General features: G+C 39.1%; 1 protein-coding gene across 1 annotated transcript in view; it reads left to right on the forward strand.

The window, feature by feature from the left end:
- Window positions 1-12,002, forward strand: part of LOC115216675 (structural maintenance of chromosomes protein 6) — a 162,248-nt gene that overhangs the window by 94,654 nt on the left and 55,592 nt on the right. Inside the window, exon 24 of the mRNA XM_029786179.2 lies at window positions 274-432. Within this exon, the coding sequence (XP_029642039.1) occupies window positions 274-432 (159 nt within the window). The remainder of the gene's footprint in view (window positions 1-273; window positions 433-12,002) is intronic.

The raw sequence follows: 12,002 nt of genomic DNA on the forward strand, positions 1-12,002 counted from the left end.
CCCCTACCATTGCTTGACAACTTATGTTGCTGTGTTTACATTCCCATAACTTAGCAGTTCAGCAAAGGACACTGATAGAATAATTACTAGGCTTACAAGGAATAAATCCTGGGGTTGATTTGTTCGAATAAAAGCAGTGCTCTAGCATGGCCGCAGTCACATCGCTGAAACAAGTGAGACAACAAAAAACTGTGCCCTTTTAATCGCAAGCAACGCAGGGTGTCCCCACCGGTTGTATCTATGACTAACGAGCTCTTTCTTCATCTGTTGCAGCATTTAGAACAAGTGATGGAAGTACGAGACAAAGCCTACAAATCCTGCCGTCAAGTCATTGCTTTGAGGATGAAGCAGGTCTTTATAGTGTTCCTGCATAGCCGCAACTATATGGGACAACTCAACTTTGACCACGACAAGGGTCTACTTGAAATCACTGTAAGTACTTACGTCTTGTTTATTAATACTTATTAATTAATACTTATGTCTGGTTAATTAATTCTATAAATTGCTAAGGTGGCCAACCGGCAGAATCGTAAGCACACCAGGCAAAATACTTAGAAGTATTTTGTCCGTCTTTACGTTCTGGGATCAAGTCTTGCCAGGGTCAACTTTGCCTTTCATCCTTTCGGGGTTGATGAAATATGTATCTGTTTAGTACTGGGGTTGAGGTAATCAACTGACCCTCCTCCCTGACATTGCTGGCCTTGTGCCAAAAAATATTTGTAGCCAATCTTGGTTGGATTGTTTCTTTTTTCTAAGTCTCACTCAAGCTCCAATCCGTCGCAAAAAGATTTTTTGCAAATGAAATAACGTCTGTTGACTTTAAATGCTGTATTATTCCTGTTGATAAATTCATCTTCATGATAGCCGTAGCCCAGTTAGAAGCATTCAGTCATTAGTGTGCAGTGGTTGGCCAAAGGCATAAGTTCCGGCTGTTAAAATTGTGTCGGCAAAGTAGCATAAATCATAGCAGTAGAGATTAGCAGTTTCTTCTGTTGCTTGCGTACGTCAGGTACCAAAGACATGTGATGAGAGGTGAGATGCCGTGAACCACATCCAACTCCTGCCAGCATAGTAAAACAGACACAAGAATGCAGTCAAAGATCTTTGTGCTAAATCATCGTCATCATGAACAACATTTAACATCTGTTTTCCAGATGGGTTGGCATGGGTTGGACAGCTTGTCAGGAACTAGCAAGGCCAGGAGCTGCACCAGGTTCCATTGTCTGTTTTGGCCTGGTTTCCACAGCTGGATGCCCTTCCTAATGCCAACCACCTTTCAGAGTGTACTGGGTGCTTCTTATGTGACACCAGCACCTGTGCTTTTTAATCCTTTTCAGTCCATATTTGTCTCTACCAGTGTACAGGCAAGTTTCTTACTAAAGCCCTGTACAAACCAAAGCTATGTAAGTGGATTTGGTCAGCAGAAAGAAGCTTGTTTTGTGTGTGTGTGTGTGTGTGTGTGTGTATGCACACACATACTCTTGTTTTGATGTCCTATGATAATTATAAAACAAGCATCAGAGCTTGTTTCCAATATTCTGTGACAAATATGCCTGACTCTGGTAAAATATTACCTTACCTGGAAACAGGTGAAGGCATCCAGCTCTGGAAAATCTGCCTCAACAAATTCTGTCTGACCTCTGCAGGCATGGAAAATAGTTGTTAAATAATGATGATAATTAACTTTTATTTTAATTATATTTTGCTCTTTTGTCATTCAAATATTTCAGTGATAATCAGTTATCAAAAGATATCTTTTTTTTTTCACTAACTCATTCTTTGACCTTCATCGAATCATTTTCTCTTGTTGATGATGTGAGCATCTTTTTTTTCCTTTTCATTACCATTTTATACAACTTTTGTTTCCCAGCAACGTATCAGATTACTCTTTATCAAATTACTCTTGAATTAGACTGGCTTCTGCTTCATGACATGAATATTTCGATACTTATATTTGCATATTATACTTACTACATCAACTTACTACATCTATACTGCTTTCCAAATTCAATTTCAGTTGGTCATCAGGTACCATGTTTGCCATGTTTCGCTTCAATCTGGGATTAACATAAACCAGTGGTTCCCAAACTTTTTCAGGTTCCCACCCTGCTTGGTACTCAGGCCAAATTCCTAGCCCCCGCCCTCCCCCTCTTACCACCATAAACACACCACTTTCTGCAACAGTTTCAAAACAACTGTATTTCACAAATAAAACATAACCTAATTAACCCATTATTATTTTTTGGGTGGGGGGATTACATCCATTGCCCCATTTTGGGGTACCCTGTTATCTCCCCACTTTTCTTCAACACCTAACTCCTGATCTTTCCTCCACCCCCAGGAGGGCAGTATGACCCACTTTTGAAACCACTGACAAAGTATCGTGTCTACCCTCCATCTCGCAATCTCCTTTTGCAATCTCTTGAACTTACCCATCCACCCGACCTGATCCATGACTCTACATTACTTATATACATCTCCCTGTATCCACCACCTGTCATTTCTTCACCATCTTCTCTCTCTCTCTCTCTCTCTTCTCTCTCTCTCTCTCTCTCTCTCTCTACTTTCTTACCCCTTTACTCTCTCTCTCTCTCTCTCTCCTACTGAGATAGCCATGTATCTCCTGTACTGCAAGTCACTATTTCTGTCCTCTATTCAAATTCTAACCTCTTTTCCCTGGTTTCAAAGCCACCTCCCTCAGCACTCCTCTTGCTCTCAGATTAGGAGTGTCTTGCCTTGCAATTTGCTTAGAGGCTACACTACTGCTGGTGCCACATAAACAGAAAAAGCACCCAGTGCACACTGTAGAGTGGTTAGCATGAGGGAAGGCGTCCAACTGTAGAAACCATTTCTAAGCAGACAGCAGAGCTTAGTGCAGTCTTGTCTTCTGACTTGCTAGCTCCTGTCAAACCGTCCAACCCATGCCAGGATGGGAAAACGGACATTTAATGATGATAGTATATGTATAAATGTGTGTGTGTGTTTGCTGTTCTTTCTGCCATCTGCTTCATTTAGAAAACAAAAAAAAAGCAGCTTCATCATTTCGTGTGTGTGTGTGTATGTGTGTGATGCAAAGAAGTCATTAACTATTTATTTATATATTTTCTACAAAAATATATAAACTTAATTCATTACCTATTTTAACAGCACTACCTGGCAATATGGGTGCTTTTATCAGAGGGCCTCTATAGCAAATATCCAGACTAGATCTCTGGTTTAAGGATACTTTTTTCCCCTCTTTCCTTCCTACCAGTCTCAGAAGCCCTGTGGAGGGTCATGGGCACCGCCTTTCTTCGTAACTATGATTTAGATAAAATTTTAAAAACAATAAGATCCATTAGTTTAGGAGACTTCCGTTATATATTGCATCTAATCAGGGTAGATAACTCTGATTGACCAAATAGAAGAGTTGTTACATAGTTATTTAACCTGCTAGAAATAACAGCCAATTCCCTTTAACTCACATCCTACCTTAAAAAAAAAAGTAAAAACAAAAAGACATATCAGAAATTGTAATCTTGAATATACTATGTCTAAATAAAAGATGGGATAGTCCTGGTTGGAACAAATTTGATTACTGAGCTCCTGGGTCTGGGTTGACCTTAATCTAAACAACACCAATGATGTGACAGTCATTGCTTGTTTGTTTCGGTAGTTAGCAGATACTTCTCCTGCAAGTGTTAATTAGTCGTGAAAAGGTCATGTAGCTTACTTGAAACCATAAATAAATTTAATTAGAAGAGGAATTATCGCTACAACTGCAATTCAAAAGAAACATATTTATTTATCATTTTAGCTTTAGAGTTTGCTAAAACTGTGATATTGAATAAATACTTTTTTAAAACTATCCTTGCTTTCATTTTCTTATAGAAATTAGCCATTATTCCTACAATTTATGGATGTCTAAATTTTCAAGAAAAAAAAAAGACATTATTGGTTTAGACGTGGTTGTGTGGTTAAGCAGTTTGCTCCCAAGCACATGGTTTCAGGTTCAGTCCCACTGCATGGTATCTTGAGCAAGTGTCTTCTTCTGTAGCCCATGGCCAACTAAAGCCTTGTGGGTGGATTTGGTAAATGGAAACTCAAAAAGCCTGATGTGTGTGTGTGTGTGTTTCCTTGTCTTCATACTTTGTGATTGTTGTAAATTGAATGTCATTCGTTTCCACTATTCTATGAAAATGATTTGGCCATGGGGGAAATATTACCTAGCCTTGGAAACAGATAACTATTGGCAACAGGAAGGGCATCTGGTTGTAGAAAATCTGCCTCAATTAACTCCATCCAACCCATGCAAGCATGAAAATGTGGACCTTAAAACAAAGATGATGATTATGGTGATGGTGATGGTGGTGATGGTGATGGTGATGGTGGTGGTGACAATGATGACAATTCTAAACTAGAATTGGATGGTCAAATGGTTATAAAACTGCAAATGTGGGAAAGCAGAACGACTAAGTTGACAAGTAAAAGGAATTTGGCTCCTGGTCTTGAATTACTTAAGTTCCTTTTAGTCCTCTGACCTGTTGGATCAGCAGAGGTTAACCCTATTAGCCATTTTGCTATTATAATTATGTTGAAATACAGTAGTTTTATTTCATTTTATATGGCAAGAGCTCAAAGATATGCTGTGACTGTGAAGACCCGACAAATGAAGTGAGTTCATGGCTCACAGGACGGCCTGCTGTGCTAACCTTGGATCGTAGAGTGACCTGCTGTTCTTGAGGATTCGAAGACCCGACAAATGAAGTGAGTTCATGGCTCGCAGGACGGCCTGCTGTGCTGACCTTGGATTGTAAAGTGACCCACTGTTCTTGAGGAGACCTACTGAGTCAAGTAGGTCAACACCAACATCAAAATAAAAATCAAATGGAAATTGTAGTTAAGATACCCGTGCTGGTGACACCTAAAAAGCATCATTCGAACGTGGCAGATGCCAGTGCCGCCTGACTGATATCCGTGTTGGTGACACGTAAAAGCACCAACCAATCGTGGCCGTTTGCCAGCCTCCCCTGGCCGCTGTGCTGATGGCACGTAAAAACCACCCACTACACTCATGGAGTGGTTGGCGTTAGGAAGGGCATCCAGCTGTAGAAACACTGCCAGATCAGACTAGAGCCTGGTGCAACCTCCTGGCTTCCCAGACCCCGGTTGAACCGTCCAACCCATGCTAGCATGGAAATCAGACGTTAAACGATGATGATGATGATGGAGAATTTTAGTGAAGTAACTTGTATTAAGCTAGTGTTTGTAACTAAGGTTAAAATGAAGTTTTGATGGAAGGTTTTAATTTGGATTACTTTAAAGCAAAAAAGAAAGATTTATTATTGTTGGTGAGATTTATTTGGTGACATGTTAATGACTACATTCGTAGACTAAGAGTTTATGAATTGTAGGCGTATTAATAGGAACTAGCTGGACCTGCGAAAAATTCATGGAAAATATGAAAAAATGTAAGAATCTTTAAATTGTGTGCTGGTGCCATGAGAAATGCTTCTTCTACGTTGTGACAGTTGCAGATTATAGAAAGAAGTGTAAAACTGATAACTCTATAATCCAAGCAAAATATCTCAGTTATGCAAACGTAAACAGAATTACTATTTAGACTTAAAATACATCGTAGATATTCCAAAGAACCTCCTTGGTTTAGTGGTTCGGAAAGCATTCTCCTGGTATTCTCTTATTCTTTTACTTTTTTCAGTCATTTCACGGTGGCCATGCTGGAGCACTACCCTTTAGTTGAAGAAATCAACCCCTGGACTTATTCCCTGTAAGCCGAGTGCTTATTCTATCAGTCTCTTCTGCTAAACAGCTAAGTTATTGGGATGCAAACACACCAACATCAGTTGTCAAGCATTGATAGTGGGGGGACAAACACACACACACACTTACGTACATATGATGGGCTTCTTTCAGTTTCCGTGTACCAAATTCACTCACGAGGCTTTGGTTGGTCTGAGGCTATGGCAGAAGGCGCTCTTTAAAGTATGGAGTTGAATTTCGTGTAGCCACCTGTTAGCAACTTTTCTCCTCCACCCATTTTGTAGTGGGTATCACCCATTTTTCTGGGCTCTTTTCACAGTTATAGCCCGTTCGAAATTTGCATTAGTTTTTGTATGAAAAAAGAAAAAGAAGGGAGGCGGGTGGGCTTGTTTGTAATTTGTAGAGAAAATGTTAAACATGCCTGAAAAAGAAACATGGTCTTTCCCTGCCAACGAAAAGACCTGAAGACCTATGAAAAAAAGCGAATAAGTACCAGGGGTGGGGGAAAGAAGAGAGAACTAACATTTGATCGTTCTAGAACTCCCAGAATAAAAATGTAAACACCTGAAAGACTTACTCCTCTATTCATTACTAAATGTCTTTCCCTCTTTTTCATTGTTAAACGTAAAAAAGCTAGAAAAGATCGTATTTCAGTCTAACTACCATTTCAAATGGCTGAGGCTTTCCTTTCTCTGTCTTTATCGCTTCACTCCTTTTTCTCTACAGTTAAGAGAGTGAAAGTGCGTCAATCAGTGGTTAGGGGTATTTGGCCCAAGATCGTAAAGTCATGAGTACAATTCTTGTGGTGCACTGTGTTCTTGAGCAAGGTACTCCACCTTGCTGCAGTCCACTCATCATCATCATCATCATCATCATCGTTTAGCGTCCGTTTTCCATGCTAGCATGGGTTGGACACTCAGCTGACAAAAATGAGTTGTAGCTGTAATTCAAGGGGGCCAGCCTTGTCATATTCTGTGTGAGGCCGAATCTCCCTGAGAACTATGTTAATGAAACGCAGTCACTTGTGAGTTAATTTTATCCTCATGTGGTAATGGAAAGTGAAAGTGACATCTAATATTTGCTGTAGTTGTCTTTGATTCAACACTGTGTCTATGTATCTACTGTCTCTCTCACTTTCTCTCTTTCTTCCTCTGTCTCCCTCCTCTCTCCTGCTTTTGATTTGACAATGTGTGTATGTATCTATGTATCAACTTTTCTTGCAATCTGGTAAACATTTAAAAACACAATACAAACACCGTCACCACTCACTGTTTCTCTCACTCTCACTTTCTCTTTGTCCTCCTCTCTCCCACTTTGCTATTCTCTTCTTTCTTTGAAGTTAGTGTGACACACACCACAGGTATGGACGTACAAAAACAAGTTGGCGTATTAATATTATTGATTATTATATTACTTTTTCAAATTATGAGTTGAAGTGGGAGTTTCATTTTTGGTTTATGGTTTTTAGGCTAATAAGATTGAAGTTTTGTAAGTTGATTTTAGAGGTGTTGTAGAACTAAAGGTGGTGGTCACAGGAAGATTGCTATCAAAAGAGTTAAAGGCTATGTGATGTCCTTAGATGATCAAGCCCTCATTTGCACTACATTGCATAGGCTGGAAAATCCTTGACTAGTTATTCATAATAGGAATTCTTGGCAAACCCATAACTTTGTGAGGAAATAGCCCTTAATAAAGTGAAACTAACAAAGAGGATTTACTCCACTCCCTTATCAGCCTAGATATTATTCAGCTATTTAAAACGCCCACAGTCACTTGGAGGCAATTCGTGTAGTCTTCTTTATTTAAATAAACGGAAATTAACCAATTCATGTCTTTGGCGGTCCCTACCCTCCTAATTTATGATTCATTTCTCTCATTCTTCACACTCCTTCAGAGTAGAGCAGTTGTGAGGAGAAATGCTACTGCTGCACCCCTCTACCTTACGTGTGGTGAACAATGTTACCATTCTTCACAAAGGAAGTACTGAAGTTTTTTTCACTGTCACATGACAAAAAATTTTTTAATGAAAAAAAACAAAAAAAAAAGCTGAATTCATTGACACAACATTTGGTGAGAATGAGACGAGTACACTAGAACCAATTTCTAAACAATACATTCTGAGACATCAAGCAAGAATTAACAGTTGTAAGTGTTTCTTCCTTTGTTTCAAAGCTAAAGGGAAAACACAAAATTAAGTTAATTTAGCTAGAGGTCATTAACACAAGATTCCTGGTGTGATCCAGAGAACCAAGGATGGTATTTGTCTGAACTAAAATGGTTAGTAGTCCTTGTGATAAAGAAGAACCGAACCAAAATATAAAACAGTTACAGTCAAATACAATTTGTGTTGGATATTCAGAACCAAGTATCCGTAATTAGGAGGGCCAAAAACAAAGTCTCATTTTTCCTTCCCACATTATAAGCCAATTATAGTATATTGTAACATTTTATGCTACATGAGTTCCACAACATCCAACATGGAGCCTCTGTGTAGAGCCTGACCTGCTAGAATGAGCAACCAAATTTCATTCAAATTACACTCTACCACCTCTACCATCTTTGAAAAAAAAAAAAAAGAACACATTGGATTATATGGGCTGTAAAAAAACAAAAAAAGTGGATGATCACAGATGGAATACATCTGATTATTCAGGGTTACTGGGGGGGGGGGGTTAAATAGCTAATTTATTTAGGGACTGATCATTTGCATCATCTTATTTGATTCAGAAGTTGAGCATCACATCTGAGGGTATTTTCCCTATTTAAGATTTATAGATCTTTCCAGTAACATTCCAGTGCTATCCTTTGGTCTCTCTCGCCCTGGTGGCTCAAGAAAAACACCCGGAACATTCTGCAAAGTAAGTTGGTATTAGGAGCAGTAGGCGGCGAGCCGGCAGAATCGTTAGCACGCCGGGCGAAATGCTTAGCGGTATTTCGTCTGTCTCTACATTCTGGGTTCAAATTCCGCCGAGGTCGACTTTGCCTTTCATCCTTTCGGGGTCAATAAATTAAGTACCAGTTACGCATTGGGGTCGATGTAATCGACTTAATCCGTTTGTCTGTCCTTGTTTGCCCTCTCTGTGTTTAGCCCCTTGTGGGTAGTAAAGAAATAGGTATTCGGAGCAGTAGAAACTAAGCCAAAAATTAAACGCTAGTGAGATTAGATCCCGTGATCCACTAGACGAGCAGTACCACTGAGTATGTGCTGACTGCAACCATGATGACTCATCTCACCCATGCCATCGTGTAAAATAGATGTAAAAGGATGCTTGATAATGAGGATATACAATCAAAATGCATCTAAATGAAGTAAAATGCCAAAGATAGCTTCTCTTCTCACAGTTGAAAGTTTATGTTTTGTTTGCACAGAACGAATTCAATTTAAGAGACGGATTGTGTTGTGGACAGAACTGTTATTCGGCCAACTGAGACTTCATAAAGACTTCATTGTTAAAAACTTTATTATTGTAAAACTACTGTTTTTCTTTTGTTGTCTATTTCAATCTTTATAAGTCTTTTTTGTTATTTGTATATTGGTGTTATGGCTGTCATCCGGCCTATTGTAATTATTTCATTTACCTTTGTGTGTCAGATTTTTTTTTTTATCTAGTCAAGGGAAAGAGAAAAAAGAAAAAAAGCAAGTAAACAAAAATGATTTATGGGAAGGATAGTTAAAAAACAGTTTAAGTAATAAAGAAATTCAGTAAGAAACAGTGAGGTAGGTTAGTATTAATTAATCCATTATCCGCTCCCACCCAGCTATGTTGGATAGGTCAGCGGGGGAGGCTGACTTATTGCTAGAGTTAATCCGTATAGAACTGGTGAAGCTGCGACTAATTAGAGCTGATTGGACATGGGTCTGGTATAGGAGAAGAGGAAGGAGAAGAAATTAGTTGGCCTTTACACCTTCGTTGATCCCTGAAGTCAATGAGTTCAGAGAGGCTCACTTATGAGGGGTGTCAGTCATGAACTGAGAGAGACAGCGGTGGCGGGGGGGAGACAATGGTACAGGATTGTGTAGCAGTTTATACAGAAGTCTCTTGAAGTGTTACTTGATATGTTGAAGCCTCTGCACCAGCGCTGGTGGCTGGCTGGCCCCTCTCTCTCTTGTACTCCCTGATAATTAGTGAATCTACACAAAGGAAAATATAGCCGGAAGTGGCACATTAGAAGTGGCACCAGTGAGTCTTGTCCATATGCTTGCGACAGAATGCGCATGCACTGCAGGCACCCAAGGGTGAATAATGGGGATTGAGTTAGGTCTAGAATCACTATTGCTACTCACCAAAATAATCCAGACCTTTGTGTGTGTGTGTGTGTAAACAACAGCAAACTTGTCTTTAAGAACTCTGAGTATCCTCTATCATGTAATGACTGTTTCAGAAGTGTTTCTCTGTTTAAGACTTGGAGACGATTACAGATTTACAAAAGGATGAAGTAGAAACAAGAATAAGTGTGTAAGAGAGAGAGAAGATGAAAATAAACAAATAAACTGTAATCGTCTCCAAGTCTTAAACAGAGAAACACTTCTGAAACAGTCATTACATGATAGAGGATACTCAGAGTTCTTAAAGACAAGTTTGCTGTTGTTTACACACACACACACACAAAGGTCTGGATTATTTTGGTGAGTAGCAATAGTGATTCTAGACCTAACTCAATCCCCATTATTCACCCTTGGGTGCCTGCAGTGCATGCGCATTCTGTCGCAAGCATATGGACAAGACTCACTGGTTAGAGTCGAGGCAAACCTAGAAGAAATGTAACGAGTACCAAAAAGCATGAGTTATGGATATTCCTTTGACCTTAATGCTTTTGGTACCCACCCATCTGAGGCTGGCCTTGGTTCTCTGATACGAATTTGCTGTTTTAAAATGATCTAAATTAGAATTTCGTCATCAAAATTTCACAATAATTTATATTCCAAACTCAAGCTTAATAAGAATGCAATTATTTTAATAAATTCTTCATTGCTTTCAAAAATAATTGCAACAAAGGCAGTGTCATTCAGCAGAAATATGGTAACGGAAGGGTTACCATATTGTATTTAATGTATTTAAAACATTTATTTAATCTCATTGTGGAATCAAGTCCCATGGTTAAAACACTAGATATCTTGGAATGACAAATGAAAATGATCGCTCCTGTCTTCAAAGCTGTACTTTTTCTGTGGAACGAGCACAAGAATACTGATTAAAAATGTTAACGTGGTCGTGAGAGCCACAACTCATTTATACAATGATTATCCAGTTGAGTTTCGAGGTTGTAATTACAACAGAATTTCATCAAACTAACATTTAATTGATAAACGGTAGGTAGGTGGTAGGCAGTCAAAGATATGAAGGAGGAGGAAACTTTCTTATCTTTACCATTAACAATGAATGAATGGCCAAGGTCAGTGCTTCTCAAACATTTTTTTTTTACTATACCTCTTTCTTTTGCTAAACTATTTCAGTGTTCCTGTCCTCAATTCAGCAAAATTATATACTCCATATGGTGGCACAGAAAAAGCACCATTGAGCGTGGCCGCTGCCAATACCGCCTGACTGGCCCCCGTGCCGGTGGCACGTAAAAGCACCCACTACACTCTCGGAGTGGTTGGTGTTAGGAAGGGCATCCAGCTGTAGAAACTCTGCCAGATTAGATTGGAGCCTGGTGCAGCCATCTGGTTCGCCAGTCCTCAGTCAAATCGTGCAACCCATGCTAGCATGGAAAGCGGACGTTAAACGATGATGATAATGATGATGATGATGAATACATATATATATCTACTTCATATGTGAAAAATCAGTGTGTGTTTGTTTGTGGCATTGTTAGCTAACTCCTCTTGCATCGTTTTATTGATTCTGATGAAACAACACATGAGTAGAACTTATGTCTGGAAACCTTGTGACATACTTAGATTGTTGAAAAAAATCAATAATATGGCCCCTGGAAGGGATCTTTATAGCTACCTCATATAACTAATTTTTTTTTAAACACTCAAGGGAAATAACCCATAGCACCTCCACTTACAGTTGTTAGTTTTTAGCAAAGCGATCAATAGTTGATTCTCCCGATCAGCCGACTTAATTCTGCATTTTACTACTCACATTTTTCAACTGCTAAACCTTATTATTGCTCTTTCTTGTTGCATGTACACTTTCAATGCCATAACTCTGATAATTCTGCATTTTTCCTATAAAACGTTTCCAATAACAGCGCATAAATTTTTTATTCCAGATTTAGGGGACCTAATTCTG

This window comes from Octopus sinensis, linkage group LG10, assembly GCF_006345805.1.
Source record: "Octopus sinensis linkage group LG10, ASM634580v1, whole genome shotgun sequence".
In the NCBI taxonomy this organism is placed as follows: Eukaryota; Metazoa; Mollusca; class Cephalopoda; order Octopoda; family Octopodidae; genus Octopus; species Octopus sinensis.